At 41.0% G+C, this 16,273-nt stretch overlaps 2 protein-coding genes across 2 annotated transcripts in view; both read left to right on the plus strand.

Moving 5' to 3' along the window:
• Window positions 1-7,248: 7,248 nt before the first annotated feature.
• HAUS3 (HAUS augmin like complex subunit 3) lies at window positions 7,249-13,428 on the plus strand (the record flags this gene model as incomplete). Its single annotated transcript, XM_084266645.1, has 4 exons — window positions 7,249-8,169; window positions 9,177-9,613; window positions 11,161-11,389; window positions 12,708-13,428. The coding sequence occupies 4 exons, from the start codon at window positions 7,249-7,251 to the stop codon at window positions 12,987-12,989; spliced, it is 1,869 nt and encodes a 622-aa protein (XP_084122771.1). The 3' UTR covers window positions 12,990-13,428.
• Window positions 13,429-13,892: 464 nt separating this feature from the next.
• The window catches only part of POLN (DNA polymerase nu), a gene marked incomplete at both ends in the record, with an annotated part of 97,720 nt that continues 95,339 nt past the window's right edge, over window positions 13,893-16,273 (plus strand). The window contains one exon of the mRNA XM_084266722.1: window positions 13,893-14,022. Within this exon, the coding sequence (XP_084122848.1) occupies window positions 13,893-14,022 (130 nt within the window). The remainder of the gene's footprint in view (window positions 14,023-16,273) is intronic.

Genomic DNA, 16,273 nt, shown 5'->3' on the forward strand with positions numbered 1-16,273 from the left:
TAAGTAATTACACTTGAAATCACTCCAGCTCTGCACAAGATAGAAAAAAAAAAGAAAAAGAAAAGAAGGCGTTAAAAGGCAGCCTGCAAGCCTTGCATGTGTGTTTCGTTGCATATGAAAGTCACATCGCAAGTGATGCACAGCCCCACTAAAGAGAGCGTTTCAGTTTGTTACCAGGAGAGATGAGAGGAGGGACAGAACTGAAAAGCTTCTGCAAATCACATCCTTATACTCTCAGGTGCAGTGTGTGACATCCGCTGGTACTTGTTTCATCTTGTGAAGCGCCTAAATACAGCAAAGTCTTAAAAATACAGAAATAGTAGTTTTAAGCTGGAGTTGTGGTAAATAGCTTGTCAGAATGTTTGACTCAAATAAGCAGAACGGCTGAATCAGTAAAAATACTCATGCACAAAGCACAGTAAACTATTTTTTTTAATCAAAGCTTTCTTTGAAATTACCCCTAGCACAGCATAAAATACAATCCAGCACATCACTAGCTCATTAGAAATGAATCTCCAACAGGACAAAAGCCGTAAGAAACACTTAGCAGTGCTGTGTTTTGGGACAGCACCACTTTTCTCAGCACAAGACAGAACTGCATGGGGTAACAGAATTATGGCACATGTGGTGGCACCATTTTTGTCAATCTGATACAGTTTATAACCTGTACAGCTTCTTTCCCAACATTTGTAATGTCTTAAGATTTCTTTATAAGAAAAGCTTCCTCATTTTGCTAGTGATAGATGTTTCCAATTTAATATGGAATGTCCAGAAGCTTGCCTTGCCTATCAGGATGAAAATAGTTTGTCAAAGCCTATTTAAATGGACACACCCTCCTCCCCCCGATTCACAATGATATAACCGTCAGCTGTCTCTGAAAGGGGTAATTTAAAGTGGTTTCAATGGCAAAGTTCTCAGCTGCTGTTATTCTACAAACAACAAATTACCCAATGTACTCGAGGACCATAGCATGGTAAGAACAACATGATTATGGCATGGCAGAGAGAGGAGTGAAGGGCTGGCATTGCTGCTGCCAGAAAAGCTGTGTTGGGAATAGCAGAGGTTGCTGCTGGTTGGAGGTGGATTCCCTTTTGCCCACTATGATTTTCCATCCCCCAGGCTGAGGATGCAGGTGTATAAAAGCTTCTCTCCCTCCCGAAAGCTGTCTCTGCTGTGTCCCTGCTGTGCAAAGGAACCAATGCCCCAATGGGGAGGAGCCGGATAGAGTTAGATGAGAGAGAGGGAAGGAAGGAAGTAAGGAAGGAAGCAGGATCAGGCTGATCCTTCGCTGTCCCCGCTGGGTTCTGGTGTGTGTTCCTACACAAAGGTTTAGTTTCTTACACACAAAACCCATTTGCAGACAGGCCAGCTGATCGGCCCCACTCAGGGTTTTCATCCAATAGAGGGTATTCTTACAGAAGAGTAAACAATTTCCTAGAAAAAAGAAATAACCTTGTGCACCGTATGCCTTAATACATCAGCAGCATTGGCCCAGGCTTGTAGGCGCTTCCTTTACATTTATGGCATTGAATCCAACAAAGCTGAAGAAAACTAATCACTTTGACCTGCTTTTCTGGGAATACAAGGTCTCAGGATGAAATCTGCCGTTCCTCATGAGAGAAGATACATGTGCTTGTGAGAGAAAGCTAGCTGGTGCCAAATTTCTGTCTTCTGACTGGGCTATAATAAAAGTTCACATGGCACTTCAAAAGCTGTGCTTAATTCAGAATATAAATTTGCTTAAAGCAATGAATTACCTTTCAGGACAGGGTGTTTCCACAGAGAGGTTGGTACTCCAGCAAGCTGCAGCTGCCGCTGCCACGCACAGATGTGCAGTATGATGCAAATGAAAAAAGCTTCTGCACTGTTGTAGCTCATCAGCTCAGAACTTATTTCCGTGTCTTCTCTCGTTTTGTTTTAGTTTGTTTTCCACAAACCAAATCAAAACCCTAAAGCAGTAATAAGCAAAATGCTTTTGTAAGAATTTTTCATCTGGCAGATGTATCCCAGTGGGAGGGTTTATAGAGCCAGCTGTGATGCCTATATGATGGCAACTGCACTCCTCCCCTGTTTTCTATGGCCTTGGACAACAAGTAACCAGTAACTTCTTTGACAGGTACAATGATGTCGTACTTTGCAGTGGAACAAGCACAACATGGCATCGATGGAATAGTGCAGAGCTTGCAGACATCCTTCCAGAAATGGCTATGTTTCAATCTGCTAGAACTCACCATAAAATGGCTTGTAAAGTCAATATGCTATCTAAGCAACTTCTCTGGTTCTCAGGCACAGATGTGAAACAACTGCTCCCAGAATGGAAAAAAAGGGTAAGGTAAGCCTTTAATTATGTTTTGACTGAGCACTACCAAGAAAAAAAATTATCAGAGGAAACCAATCTTGACCCATAAGGAGCTGCAGAAGCAAACCCTGAAGCACCCAGGGCTGCACTTGAGTTGGGGAAAAGGCTGTAAGACATTCTGAAGGTATGTTTGTAACATGTTTGTAGGGGAAGGCTGTTTAATCTCTGCCTTAAAAGCTGATCAATGGTCTGACAACTGAAAATGTTTCACATTAGAGGCTTGTTCTTTCAAAATGAGAAGTTTAAGTGCAGAGTTCTGACCTAAAATATTCCAATTCCAGCCTGAATTCCTGTGCCAGCGGGGGTTATGAGATCATGCTATCTGTCAACTCCTCTTTTGTCCATCTGTTCCCCTCCTCCTTTCCATGGTAACTTTTGAATCTTCAGGCTAACGTTCGCCAAATTTGACAAAGCAGAGAGAGGATGGAGGCTGCAATGATAATCCATGGTGAAAACTTCCAGAAAAATTCCAGGTCCGGGTAGAAAGAGAAATAAATCATTTCCTGCACTGGCCATGCCCAAAGGCTGGTCCAATTGAGCTCTTTTGGCTACTGTCCAGCACGCACGTTGCTCCAAACCAGCTACAGAAGGAGCACATCGTTCTGCTTGCCCTGCTAAACAGATGGGCTCGTAGGCTTTGTGAAAGGCCACGAGGGAGGTGGGACATCATATGCATGTGAGTCTATAAGGAGGGAGAGGAACTGTCACTCACAGAACTGAAGGCATTACTTGCAGCAGTCCAGATAGACAATTTGATAGACAAAAGACAGAAGAGTCTTTTATCAGGTGTATCCTCTTTTGTCCAGGTTGTGGACTTCAGTCACAGCGGAACTGCCCTCTGGCCAGGAGAATTTTAGAAAGTTTTTTAGGTGTTGAAAATGTGCTTTTGCTTGAGCAATTTCTTCCTGAGTAACAGTGGTATTTATGAAATTAAGAAGAAACAATGTTGTGAAGGACAAGCCTCCAAAATTCTTCTGTAGGACAGGTCAATTTCGGTGCAAGTAACTGACTGAACTGAAATGGCATCATCTTATGAAATAAGCTGGTGAATGCTTTTGTTCCTTCGCTGTCAGAAAGATGCAATTCACCCTATCTGCAAGACAATTTGAAAACTTCAGCTAGCCTAAATTGCAGCTGCATATCAGGCTGTAATCTGATGGGGAGGAATTCAACTCTACAGCTCTTTTTACCCATGAGAACTCACTGCCAGGTCAGGGTTTAATTTAAAAATGTCTTGCACAGACCACGATACCAGAAGTCAACATACTGCATTTTGCATGCAGTGCAGGTGCTGATCTTGATCTAGAAAACCTCATGCAAGTTAGTCCTTGCTATGTTGAGCTGTGAGGTGGCTCGTTTCCCTCTGTTGACTCATTTCAACAATTGCATGAAGTGAGATTAGAGAAGCTGCACATTTAGGACATGTAGTGGGAGGGCTTGGCCACCCACATACAGGCTGGGTCAATGCCTTGTTGGGGTGAAATGTAGAGATAACACTTCTGGATTTGTTAAAGGATTCCTTCCTAGAGTAACTGGCCTTAGAAACCACAAGGAAAAAACACACAAAACAAAAACGCCATTCTCAATTTAGTTTTCAGCAATGCAGAGGATCTAATTCAAGAGCTATTAGTGGGTGGGCTGCTCCATAGTAGCAACCACAATATAGTTAAGCTTAACACTGTCAGAAGAGCAAGACAAATAAAGCAAAGTGACCCTCAATTTTTTTTAAAAAATGGCCTATATAAAAATGGGCAAAAATGTCAGAAAAACCTAAATGAGCAGTTCAAAAGAAAGAAGTCTCCAAAGACCCAGAAGGCTTAAAAAATATCTATCTGAAGCCCAAGTAAAACGTCTGACACAAATAGAAAACCGTGGCCCAAATCTTCCCCCTTCATGTTGCAAAGAGAAACCTAAGGACCTTATCATGTGACAAACAGGGAAGCCCAGCAAAACATGGCACTTGAAAGTGTGAGCAGGAAACAAACATGGCTAACCTTGAGGAGTGGCTGATAAAGGATACTCAAAGTGTTAGTGTAAGCAGGCCAGGCACAACTCAGAACTGGCCCTTGTGATACAGATAAGGTCCCACAAGCATTACTGAGAGATTTCTGATGGCTCTGTGCACCAAAAAGCCAAGGAAGCAGGTAGCATCGCAAGGAACTGTGTAGGAAACAAGGGCTTTGTAGGAAACCTTGGGGCACCTAGGTTTTCTTCCTCACACCTTGAGGACCGTGTGCTGTCTCATCTCTGTGCTGCAAGGAAGGCATCTCAATGTTATGAAAGTTAGAAGACAATTGAAATCACTAGGGAACAGAGCATTTGCTTTGGAGAGGCCAAATTTCAGAACTTCCTGAACCACAGAGCCCAAAGCTGAAGGGAAATTTAAGTGTGGCTTCTTAATTATTTAGAAGGCTGCAGATAAGGAAAGCGCAGAGGCGGCGTTCACCAAATCTGGCAGTGCTAGAGCCAAGAACCATGTGATGGGATCAGGAGAGGGTTAAGAACAATTAAGAAAGTACTTTTCCATGCATCAGGTAGCGACATTCCACAATCTGTTGCCCTGTGAAATTTTGGGGGGCATCGGTCCTTAAGACGCTAAAAGGACTAAGGAGGGATGAATGACTAATACAGCCACTGCGGACACAGGGGTGGGACAAGCGGCCACCACCAGCCACGTCTCAGGCTCGGGGAGGCTGGTGGGACACACAGGTCCGAGGGTCGGCCAAAGCTGAGCAAGGTCAAACGGTACTGAGGTCTGCGGCAAGCTGGCCGCAGCGGGCACCGAAACGAGCGGAGCCAACCTCCGCCAAGGGGAATAACCAGGGCCGCACCAAGCCCCTTGGGCGGCGGGGCCCAGGCAACCCCCCCCTACGGCGAGGCACCACCCTAGCGCAAAGAGCCCCGCCCCGCCCCAGGTCTCCCGCCCCCGTGACGTCAGTGGTCGGCGGGCTAGCACCGGCCAATCCCTGCGCAAGGCCTTCGCCTCTGATTGGCGTGAGGCGGGTGCGGCGCGCGTGCGCGGATGGCTCTGCGGAAGGACGGCCAGAGGGGAAGGGGGGAGGAGAGCGTTCGCGCAGGCGCGGTTGGCGGCTGAGCGGTGGCGCGCAGCGCTTTGTGGCGGGGAGCCCGCGCGAGATTAGGCTGTGGCGGGCGTTTCGAGCCGTTGGCGCTGCTAACGGCCGGGGGCCCCGCCCCCTCCGCGCGGGGCTCGGTCCCGGCTCTTGCCTGGGGCGGGGACGTTGCCGACGCGTTTCCTCAGTCTTCCCGCCATTTTCTGCGTCTCTCCCCTCCTCTCCCTGCAGTCGCTGGGGCTGGGCGCTGGGGTGAGTATCAAGTGCTGTGGGGCTGGGGCTTGATCGCACTGGGAGGTGGGGGGGGGATAGCCGCTGCAGCGTCCCCCTCCCCCGTCCTCCGTCTCCTCGTCCTGCCCTGCCCCGCTCGGGGTCGGCTCTCAGCCGAGTTGCCCTTGGGGGTGGTAAGCAGCGGCTGCCCCAGAGTTGGGACCTGGCCGGCGGGTGTGGGGGCTCTTCGGCGCTTGGAAGAAGCTCTTGAGGGGCGGGCTGAGGTGGCTGTGGCGATCGGGCGTCCCGGTGCTGGGGACGGGGGTCGTGGATGGCTTCCTCAGGGGTCCGGAGCTAATGTTCTTGGTGTTCGATGGCGGTTTGAGCGGCATTGTCAGCCAGGTTTAATGGTTTGCACGTATGTACGTAAAGCTGTGGGCATTCTTCTCTATTTATGTATTTGGACGGCAGCCTTTCCTTAGCCTAGAAGACAGAGGGCAGTTGGACGGCTGCCCTGTGACATGGAACTTGCATAACAAATTCTCTGTCTTACATGATCAATAAGTCTAAGCTAAACTATAACGGAATTTCAGAAGGATGCGTTTATTGTTAAGCTCTCCCGTCCCGCTGGCTGGCAAAGTGGTGTCAGCTGGTGGAAAGTATGTTCTAGAAACAAAGTATTAAGTAATGCCAAATTTAAAAAAAAAAAACCCACACAAAACCGCCAAACAAACCCACAAAGAAAGAACAACAAACCGTTAGATATTACCAGTGCATTGCAGGCAAGACCTCCTGACTTTCTTGATAATTCGTGCTATTCTTTGCTGTCTGTTGCACTCGCTTTAAGATCCCAGGTCTGATGGTTTGTTTGCTGGGTAACAGCAGAACAGCAAACTCCTTTTTCTTGTAACTTTCAAGCTGTGACTATTTTCACAAGAGTATTTACACTGATTATAACTAATCAAAAACATGTTATGTGGAGATATTTTCACATTAAAGGATTTCTTCCTTTTTCAGAGGAAACTTTAAAATGAAGGTTTAGAAGACAAGATTCTGCTTGCTGCTGAAGTGAAAAAAATCTTTATGAGCAAGATCTTCAGGTGTGGTGTAACATCAATGAAATCTCGTCTTTAAAACAACCTGAAAGCTCTCATCTTGGAGGAGTAAAAATTACAGTGGGTTGGGTTTTTATTTCATAGGAAGAAAACTACGTAAGTAACTTTTGCAGGCCAATGAGTTGCTCAGTGTTTACACCTGATGCTTTTAAATTAATGGCAGTGTTCTGTTTTAATAGTAGTTTTATGTAAATTAAGAACAGAACTTTTTGCAGGGATTGGATTGATGTAAAAATTTGTGTCCGGATTTGATGAACAAAACACATTAAGACATCCCTGAAGTAAAAAGTGGTTTCTAGTCTTTGACTAGCCACCCTAATCCAGAATAGTGTTTAGTTTTCGGATGTGGTCTGGCACATCCTTTTTCATGTGCAGACACTTTCTATTGAAATACTGAATGTTCATGTGAAATGCCAAACAAATTGCAAATGCAGTAACACCCCAGATTCTTTCATGTAGTGGAATTGTTTCTGCTAGCAATAATATTTTAATGATGAGCTGTGGAAACGATTTTGTGGAAACTCTTAAGAAAATTGGATATCCGAAAGCTGATGAACTTAATGGACAAGATTTTGACTGGCTCTTTGAGTTGTCAGAAGACAGATCATTTCTGCAGTGGTTTTGTGGAACTGTAAATGCAGAGTATGTGGTATCTCAAAAAGAACAGCAAGATTTTGAAAGTCTTCTTGAATCTGGTAAGCCCATTTTGGAAGGAAATGCATTGGATGAAGCCCTTAAAACCTTGAAGCCCATGGATTCAAATAACAGTAGCCAAGAGGGGGAGGAAGAGGAGGAGGAACTGAAGACATTGGAGGAGGAACTTCAAACTCTTCAGAAGTTAAAAAAGCTTCAAATTCATCGGCATACTAAGCTTCAAATGATGGTTTCTGCAAACAGCCGTACATTACAAACGTTAAAAAGCAGAGAGGAAGAAGCGCATAAAGATTTGAAAGAAGGACTGGAAGCATTTACAGCAGCAACTAAGAAGCTTAATAATGAGTTGCTGTCTCTTACTGATGCAGCTAAGAAACTGTCCTCTTTCTTCACTGCTTCAGATTCCGAACAAGGGTCAGGTCCACCTCCGGTGTTTTTTTCCCAACTTTCTTTGGACAAGTATTTATCTCTGGAAAAACAAAGCACTGCAGCACTTACTTCATATATAAAAAGCAATTTTTATCAAGGTACACCTGAATGGGTTGAAAATTCACATGAAAACATCTTTGAGCTTGTGGATATAAGCAAACAAATCACTGCTGATGAGACTAACCAAGTTTGTGAAGAGAGTAAAGAGATGGCCAGGCTCCATACGGCGTATATCTGTGCTCAACATCAGTTAATTCAGATGCAAGTTGAAGAGGAGAGCATCAATTCAGCTATCAAATGTGCAGAGAGCATGCTTCAGTCCTTAGACAAGGTAAGCCACAAAAGGTGATAGAAGGTAGCAGAAAAATAACAAATATTTTTGTATAGTAAAATTGCACTTGTATGAAGTTTGTCTTGCTCACGGAAGTCCTCATGTGACATAGCTCCAGTTTCTATAGTTAGAAATTCTTAGGTGTGGGAGAGTTCTTTTAATTGTACTTACTAGATTTATTACCTTAAACCCCCTAGAATTTAGTAATAACTTTCTAATTTTGTTTGAACCTTCAAAAATAACTGGTTCTCAGTTGTTTGTGCAGCAAACGAAAGCTTATTTCTGATTGAAATGTCGTGATCCTGAGGAGCTAATACGATAAATATATTTCAGTTTATATTCTGTGGCATAAACTTTTGGTTCACTGGCTTTTGAAACGCAAATATTTGCAATATGGTGATGCATTTTCAATACCATATAAATGATGCAAGTGGCTGAAGCCTCAGAAATCTCTTCACATGTGATTGACAGGCAGATATGTCTACTGGAATTTAACAATGTGAAGAAATCAGAAGGAAAAAGACTGGCTTGTGGCAGTCATGGACTAACTTGAGGCATCATGTCAGTTCGTATGCCTTTATGGATCACTAGCTTATAGGGCTTGATTGATTAGAATAGTTTGAAAAAGATTGATTTTGATAGCAGTGCTGATAGTCATCAGACTGAGTATAAAAAATGATGTTTGCTTGTGAAATCTCGGACATGATTGAAATCTGGGTGCTAAGTAAAATTACAGTTGCTCTTCTCTCCCTCCCCTCCACCCGCTTCCCCGAAAATAAGTTGCTTCCTGGCCCTGCAATGGAATGACATTGCTATGTAATTTTAAAATCTGCTCTTGGCTTATTTTGTGAAGTTCTGTAAAACTGCTTGTGGAGTTTAAAATCAGAACTTTTCTGTCTACAAAGGCAAATGTTATGCAAGCACGTGAATCTTGTTTGAGTAAGTGTGTTAGGGAAGTGGCTTGGTGGGAACCATGAGGAATCTGAAAAGTGTTTTACTTCATGTAGGATACTGGAAAACAACAAAACCTTGATGCCAGGATACCTTGTTTAAATGATGAAGTTTCAACAATTAAACAAGAAATAACTCGGATAAGCAAGGAAGAGCTGCTTCCCCTTCTGAAAGAGAACGCACACCAGCTGACCGCACCAGTGGTGAAAAAATACTTGGATTGTCAGATTGCTCAGCAGGACTCTCTTGCTTCAAGACAAGATGAAATCTGCAGGCATTTGACAAGACAGAAAGCATCATTTGAACTAATTGAGCTAGCCTATAAATTGGAGTTGAAGAAACATAAGGAGATCTCCTCTCAGCTTGAGAATCTGGTAGAATCTCTGAAACAGAGCTGTAATGAGTTGCAGGAGAGGCTACAAGTGATATCTGAGCAAAATAAGCGTGCAGAGCCAAGAAATGCTATTACTTCAAAGGATGGTTTCTCTTGCAGGTATGTGTTGGAGTCACCATTTGACTTTGACTTACTTTGAAATAATATTGGGGAGATAAATGTTTCAGCAAGTGAAGCCTTTTATATTGTTAAGTTCTTAGTTACTTGCTACAGCTAATTAGTATTCTGAATTCTCCATAACCAAACATTTCAAGGTATATTTGTCTCTTACTTACCCTTTGAAATTCTTTTTGAGGTTTATCTCGGGCAAAACTGTTCAGTTTTCTTGTTAATATTGCAGAAGCATTCCCAAGCAATATCCGGAATATAATGATTGTTTAAAGCCAAACTTATCTTATATAGTGCCCTTATCTAGGACTTCATGAAAGTAGCTTTAGAAGTATAGAGAGCTGTTAATAATGTCGGTTTCCCAGATCGCCTGCATGGCCTCATCAGCTTAGCCTGCAAAATCCCCCTTGTGGTAGAGGAAAGAAATAGCTCCCTGAACATGCCAGATCTGTTTGGCTTATTTTTACTGCTTGATTTGACATCTGCCTTCAGTGTCCTGTCACCTATGTAGGAGTATGCTTTTTCACCATCTAAATAATTCAGTCTCCTTGTAACTCTCCTTGCTTAGCACACAGTAGGAATGTGTGCTGTGTTGCTGTCGCTTCAAGGCTCTAAACATTTTGATGAGGTGTATTGTATAATTATAGGTGATACAATGTTAGACTACTCCTTCAAAATGGTACTTTAAGTGAATAATTGCAAGAATTAGGCAGCATTAATTTTGCTCCCATTGTGCATTTGCATCGGTAACCTGTAACATTTTTGTTCAGGTTTATTATTAAGTCTTCAAATCACTGAATTGGAATGTTGTCTAGCTACATGTTCACTTGTTTTAAAAGTTTGCATTAGTATTCATTATTGTGAAGGGAATTTGAAAAAAAAAATTCTGAAGGGTTTGTAAGCAAAAGACTTGTCCAGAAATATAGTTCCTGCTCTTACTAAAGCCAGTCTGATTCAATATTGGGGCTCAACTGCAGATGGGGTGGTAGCAACTGAGCAGTTACCTGTAATCGCATTAGTCTCTTCATGATGCAGTGCAACAGTACAGTTTGGTATAGCAGGTACTGCTGTCTTCTGTGTGACTCACAACTAATTGGAGAATTAGTTGTTTATTTCCAATAAATTTGAAAATGTTATAAAGGTTTCACTTCTCATTGGCCATTGAAATTTGCTGGGTTTTAGCACTTAGAACAAGTGGATCTGACTTAGCTGTCCTTGAAGTGTGAGGAAATAGTTAGCAAAAGCACCTTGTCAACTTCTGTTTACATTCATTGTGTACTTATTCAGAATGTTACTTTGTTATTTCATTGCTGTTAATTTAATGAAATATTTTAGAGTTCTATTAATCAAGTGCTAGCTGTGTATAGATAGAATCATTAAATCAGTGGGAGATACAGCAGTGAAGTAAGAGTACCCTGAGCAGTTCTGTACTTACTAGTCCTTTGACTTCTCAATGTGAACATCTTCCCTTGACTAATAATGACAGGAGTGCTTAGGAAGCTTAAAAACACTTGTGTGTCTGACTCCATTTGTTACAGGCTATATCAGCTTCTGGAAGGAGAAAATAAAAACCAGCAGTTGTTTAAAACATACAAAAACCTAGAGAAGATGGCTGAAAAGTTAAAGGAGGACTGTGCTACTGTACAAGATCAGCTGGCAGCATCTTCTCAGGAACAGTCTCTCCATTTGTCCGAGCTAAAAAATCACGTAGATACCCTTCATGAAGCTCTGTATCATGGAGGAAATCAGATACAACTCAGGAGTCAGGTAAGCCTGTATTATTGAAGTTACAACATAAGCATGCATCGTGCTCTTCTACTGAGGACAATGTAATATAAAGACTGTAGACACACAAACTGGCTCCTACATGTCAGCAACAAATTTATTAGCATAATGGTGATGGACTCAGTATTTACGTTGTTCTTAACAAAAGTTAGAATTTGTAAATGCTTGGCAGGTAATAATTTTCTGCTTCTGAGAAAATCAGTGTGTCTAACTCTTTAATTTCTTTCAAAGGCATATACAGTCATGTATTACTAGTAAGTTTATCCTGTGGGAAATAGTCATCTGGATATGGTGTCACCAGAAAATTAGTTTAAGTTGCTCTAGTTCAGATGGGCTTTTTCCCCCTGTTGATTAACACCTGTATAATACAGGTTACCGCTTAAAAAACCTGCCTATGAGTGGCTTGTGGGCAAAATAAGAATATCAGAGCTTTGAAGGACAGTGATAGGAGGACAGTTCTGCTACAGAGTTCCTGGGTGTTTAGTTTAGAGCTTCTTTTAATTGCAGATAGGAGTTGTTAAATGCAACTCGTTATTTTTTTTTTTAAGTCATTGTAGGTATCTCAAAAGAGAATTGAGGGAAGTCTTCTCTTAGACAATACTTCCTTAGTTTAATACATAAAAATACATTTAGCACTTCTATCTGTCAAGTGAATGTGCAATGTATAGAATGTGTCTTATTAAAAAAACTTTGTAATTGGAACAATACATAGTTAGGGGTTACATGTTATTACATATCACATACCTTTCTATTGATTTGTTACCTCTTAAAATACAGTGACATCTCTTTCTATTGCTACTGTTTATCATGAAAAGTAATTCCTTTAATAAGGAAATAATGTGCAAGTAGATGACTAGCCTGCTTACACTGAACTGTTGTAAGAATGACAGGAAAATTGTAGCTGGTAATTAGTGATGTAATTTAAAAATTGAATTGGCTTTTTTCTTGTGCTGCCTTTTTTTTATATATTTGTCCCTCCTATGAAGACTTGTAATTGATGGAAAATGTCATTCAGCCATCTGTCTAGTTGAGAGCCAGGTTCTCATGGTGTCAACTCAGTTGTTTTAGTAAATAAGTAAATTAAATTATATTTTCATAACCTGATGCTAGCACTGCTACATGGAGCTCAAAATCTGCATAAATTGAATGGAATCCCTTACTGCCTATGTGTCTGTTTGATGACTATTCACTTGCAACTGAAAGTAGCTTCCAAGAGCAGAAAACTTCTATGTTTCTAGTTCTGCTATTGTGTTACCAATATAGAAGTAGTAATATTTTTTTGTTCTGTATTTTTTGTTAGGAACTTACTGAGCAGTTTGATCAACTCGAAGCTGATTTAAATAAACTGAATCAACTCCTTATGGATCTGGTTGCTGATGTGAAGTCAAAGAGAAACTTTTTGGACTCCAATAAGCTGTATCAGATGGAAAGAGACTTGTATGTGTATTTTTTCAAAGATGAAAACCACTTGAAAGAGATTGTGGAGAAGCTTGAACAGCAGTCTGAGGCTAAAGGCAGTGGCCTTGAGGATTGGAATCTCACCAACAGTGAACTTAAGAGTACACCACAGCTTAAGCATTAAGAAAGGAAAACGTGTTAATGTAAACTGTTGACAAGTTTATCAAGGCTACCATTTATCTATCTAATTTATAAAGTTCATGTCACTACTGTAGACACTTGTTTCGGTTTCTCCTTCCTATCTAGGAGCTCTTCAGATATTTTGTATGTATTATAGAATAGGGCTACAGGTTAATACAGATTAACTGGAAAAGTAACTCCTTTTCAAAAAAGGGTAAGACTAGAACAGCAATAGCTGCAGTCACAGCTAGTAGAGCCGTAGGTGGTGTTAACCTGTTTCATAAGTGACAAACTATGGTAACTATCTTCATGTTGTTTGTATTAATAGTACTCAAGTACCTCAGTTATACAAAGTTTAAGGAATGGAGGCCTCATGATAAATAACTTTCTGAAGCAACACGTCACTACTGTTTGTGTATCATGTATGTTAGTAAATGGGTTTTTATTTACATCTTGTGTTGGCTCTATTTTGGCAGTTACTTGAACAGTGTTTGGTTTTTTTCCTTGACAAAACTGAGCACAAATAACAAGAAATGTGTGCACGTGCAAAATGTAGACTAGCTTAAAGTTGTTGAGGGGATAATTCTTCTTTTATTTGCCAGACTTTCTATTTTATTAGAAGGTAGCTTTACTTAATAGGACTGCTTAACTTTTTTAATGCTATAGAACACTGTTTCAAAGAAGTTTCACCTAGTGTTTTTTATAAATTATTATGATTGGCTAATTTTTATTTATGGTATGTAGAAACTGATAGGCATGTCAGGGAGGGAATCCCGGGGGGGTTTTGAAGAGAATGAGCATGTTCACTATATTTGGTCTTTAATTTCAACAGAATATAAGTGCAGATTGTTCTGTTCAAAGTATGATATGCATACTTTGTGTTCTGTGTGTAGGTTTAATCTTAAAAATGGAACAGTGCACATCATACATAGGATGTGAGACTTCTAAAGTGCCGTTATCTGATATCGCTCAGAGGATTATGACAGCTTTGCAGTCTATTCCTGTAGAAGTTCAGACTAGCAGAAAGAATGACCAGAGTGAGTAAATCTTAGTCTGAGCATTTCTATTTTCACTTGAAAAACTGAAACCCAAGAAACAAAGCAATATCAAACCTCTAGTCCTTACTTTAAAAAAAAAAAAAGACCGAGAATGTAGGTTTCCAGGTTGAGAAAAGGAATTAAGCTGTAACTCTGACATTTGCCTGTAACTGACTGGCATTTGCTGGGACTTTTCTGATTAAATAACAGTCTCTGAGTGCAAGGAACTAGGGTATTACCAGTACCTGAAATTTCTTTTTTTTTTTTTTATTTCCTGTTACTGCTATGTGATATAGAAGTAGATGACAATTTCAGACTGTTAGCACATACATCTAATTTACAGTATTAACTTGACTCTGGATTAGATAATTAAAGTTCACTACAGGTACTGGGACCTTGCCAGAAGGTCTGTGAACCCTCCAGACTCAAATCTGTCCTTTAAACACACGTTCCTTAGCAGCTCATGCCTTGTGAAATTCTAGGGGGAAGAAAGAACAAAAGTCTGGTGGCAGAGAATATTAGGTAATGTTAGAAGTGCCTCAGCAGATCTTTGGCTGTTGAGCAAATCTTACACAGAATGTTGAGGGTACTAGGGAGGTTTTGCAAGACATACTTCTTATTCTCAATTCTGTGCATTTCATAGTCTGCCAGTCTTGTAGCTCTAGGAAAAAGTAGGTAAGAAATTAGACTTCAACTCAGTTTCAGCTGCCTTGTTTTTTCCTGACAACTACATCCTGGACAATTATTTGGTCAATGAGATTTAAGTCTAGCATTGGGTCTTGTGTACATGTTTGTTGCAGCCTCAGTTTTATGTAAGTAACAATTCAGGATGCTCTCTCAATGATAAAGTACTGGATCAGTGGAGCCTGGTGGTGTAGCAGCAAAAAGGGTAGTAGTTAATTGCTGTGTAAATTCATACACTTTTGAAGAAATTGGGAAGGGTTAATTTTAAAATGGTACATTGGGAACAAACCCCTCATTATTTTAAAGAAAATAAGTTTGTTCTACTTATCTTGCTACCTTGCATTTTCCTTAATTTTTCCATGTAGGTTTTTTTTTTTTGTCCCAGACTGGAGAACTTTCTGTACAGTGTGATACCTGTGTCATATTCTATTGTCCACTCTTGGTCAATTCACTCTGTCAGGCTACAAAATGACAGGTTCTCTTTTATTTCAAAACCACCGTGAAGGTGCCTGACATCTTCAGCCAAATGAGCTTGCTGTTGACTTTGTAATGCTGCTACAAAGTGCCACTACTTTGTAGTGGGAATGGAAGAACAGTGTCAGCATTTAGTGGCAGCAGGTCACATGACTAGCTTTTCTTGCTCTTATTTCAATATTTATAACTGTTTCTAGTGTACAGGCTTAAGAACAAATTGCCTATGTATATAGCTTTAGTTCATGAGAGAGGATTGGGAGAGAGCAACAAAATTTCCTTTAAAAAGAAAGAAATATAAAATCCCCAAACCTGTCATGTTAATTGGTCTGTTTTGAACTGTATTGTGATAGATCTTTAAAGATTAAATTCTACTTAGTCAGAAACAAGCTTTAGAAGGTAAATACTGGGTTCGAACAGGACAAATACCGGTGATGGTAAAGCAGCGTGTGAAAGTCTGTGGCCATCTTGAGAGTGGAGCTTGTAATGGTTGCGTCAGTCCCAAGGAGGAGTTGGAAGGCAGGGATGGGTTTCTGCTGCCATCTGGTGGTGCTTCCTAAACCAGAAAGCTGGGCGGGCACAGCGGGCGTAGATCTTTCGGTACCCGTGTGCTGGAGGAGAGGCAAGAAATGCTCATCTCGGGAAGTGGAGTTTGTCAAAAGTACCCACCTGTGAAAGGATTAAAAGCACTGAACGTAAACGCAGTTACTGTCATCTTTCAATTATAACTTTGTGGGAGGTGTCAAGAAAACCAAACCTAAAATGTTGGAAGCTGCAAATGCAGCTATGCCATATTCACCATTCAATAGCTCAAGTTAGAAATCAGTGTAAACCTGCACATAATACTATGAAGTAATAAGCTTCATTTCTTCTCAGAGTAAGCTAGTTAGTCTTTTAAAATGCCTTTTGTCATATTCTAGGTACAGGGTCCTGGTTTGTCTAGACAAAAATTTAAGGCTGTTCAAGTAAATAGAAATAATCACCTCGTGCTTTGTTTGACATTGGTCATCAGCACATTAGATTTAGAAAGTATCTTGCTGCTGATTATGCAAATTTCATAGTTGAAAACAACAATGGGGTGTTGTACTTGGTGCGT

The sequence above is a fragment of the Gallinula chloropus genome (assembly GCF_964237585.1).
Source record: "Gallinula chloropus genome assembly, chromosome: 7".
In the NCBI taxonomy this organism is placed as follows: domain Eukaryota; kingdom Metazoa; phylum Chordata; class Aves; order Gruiformes; family Rallidae; genus Gallinula; species Gallinula chloropus.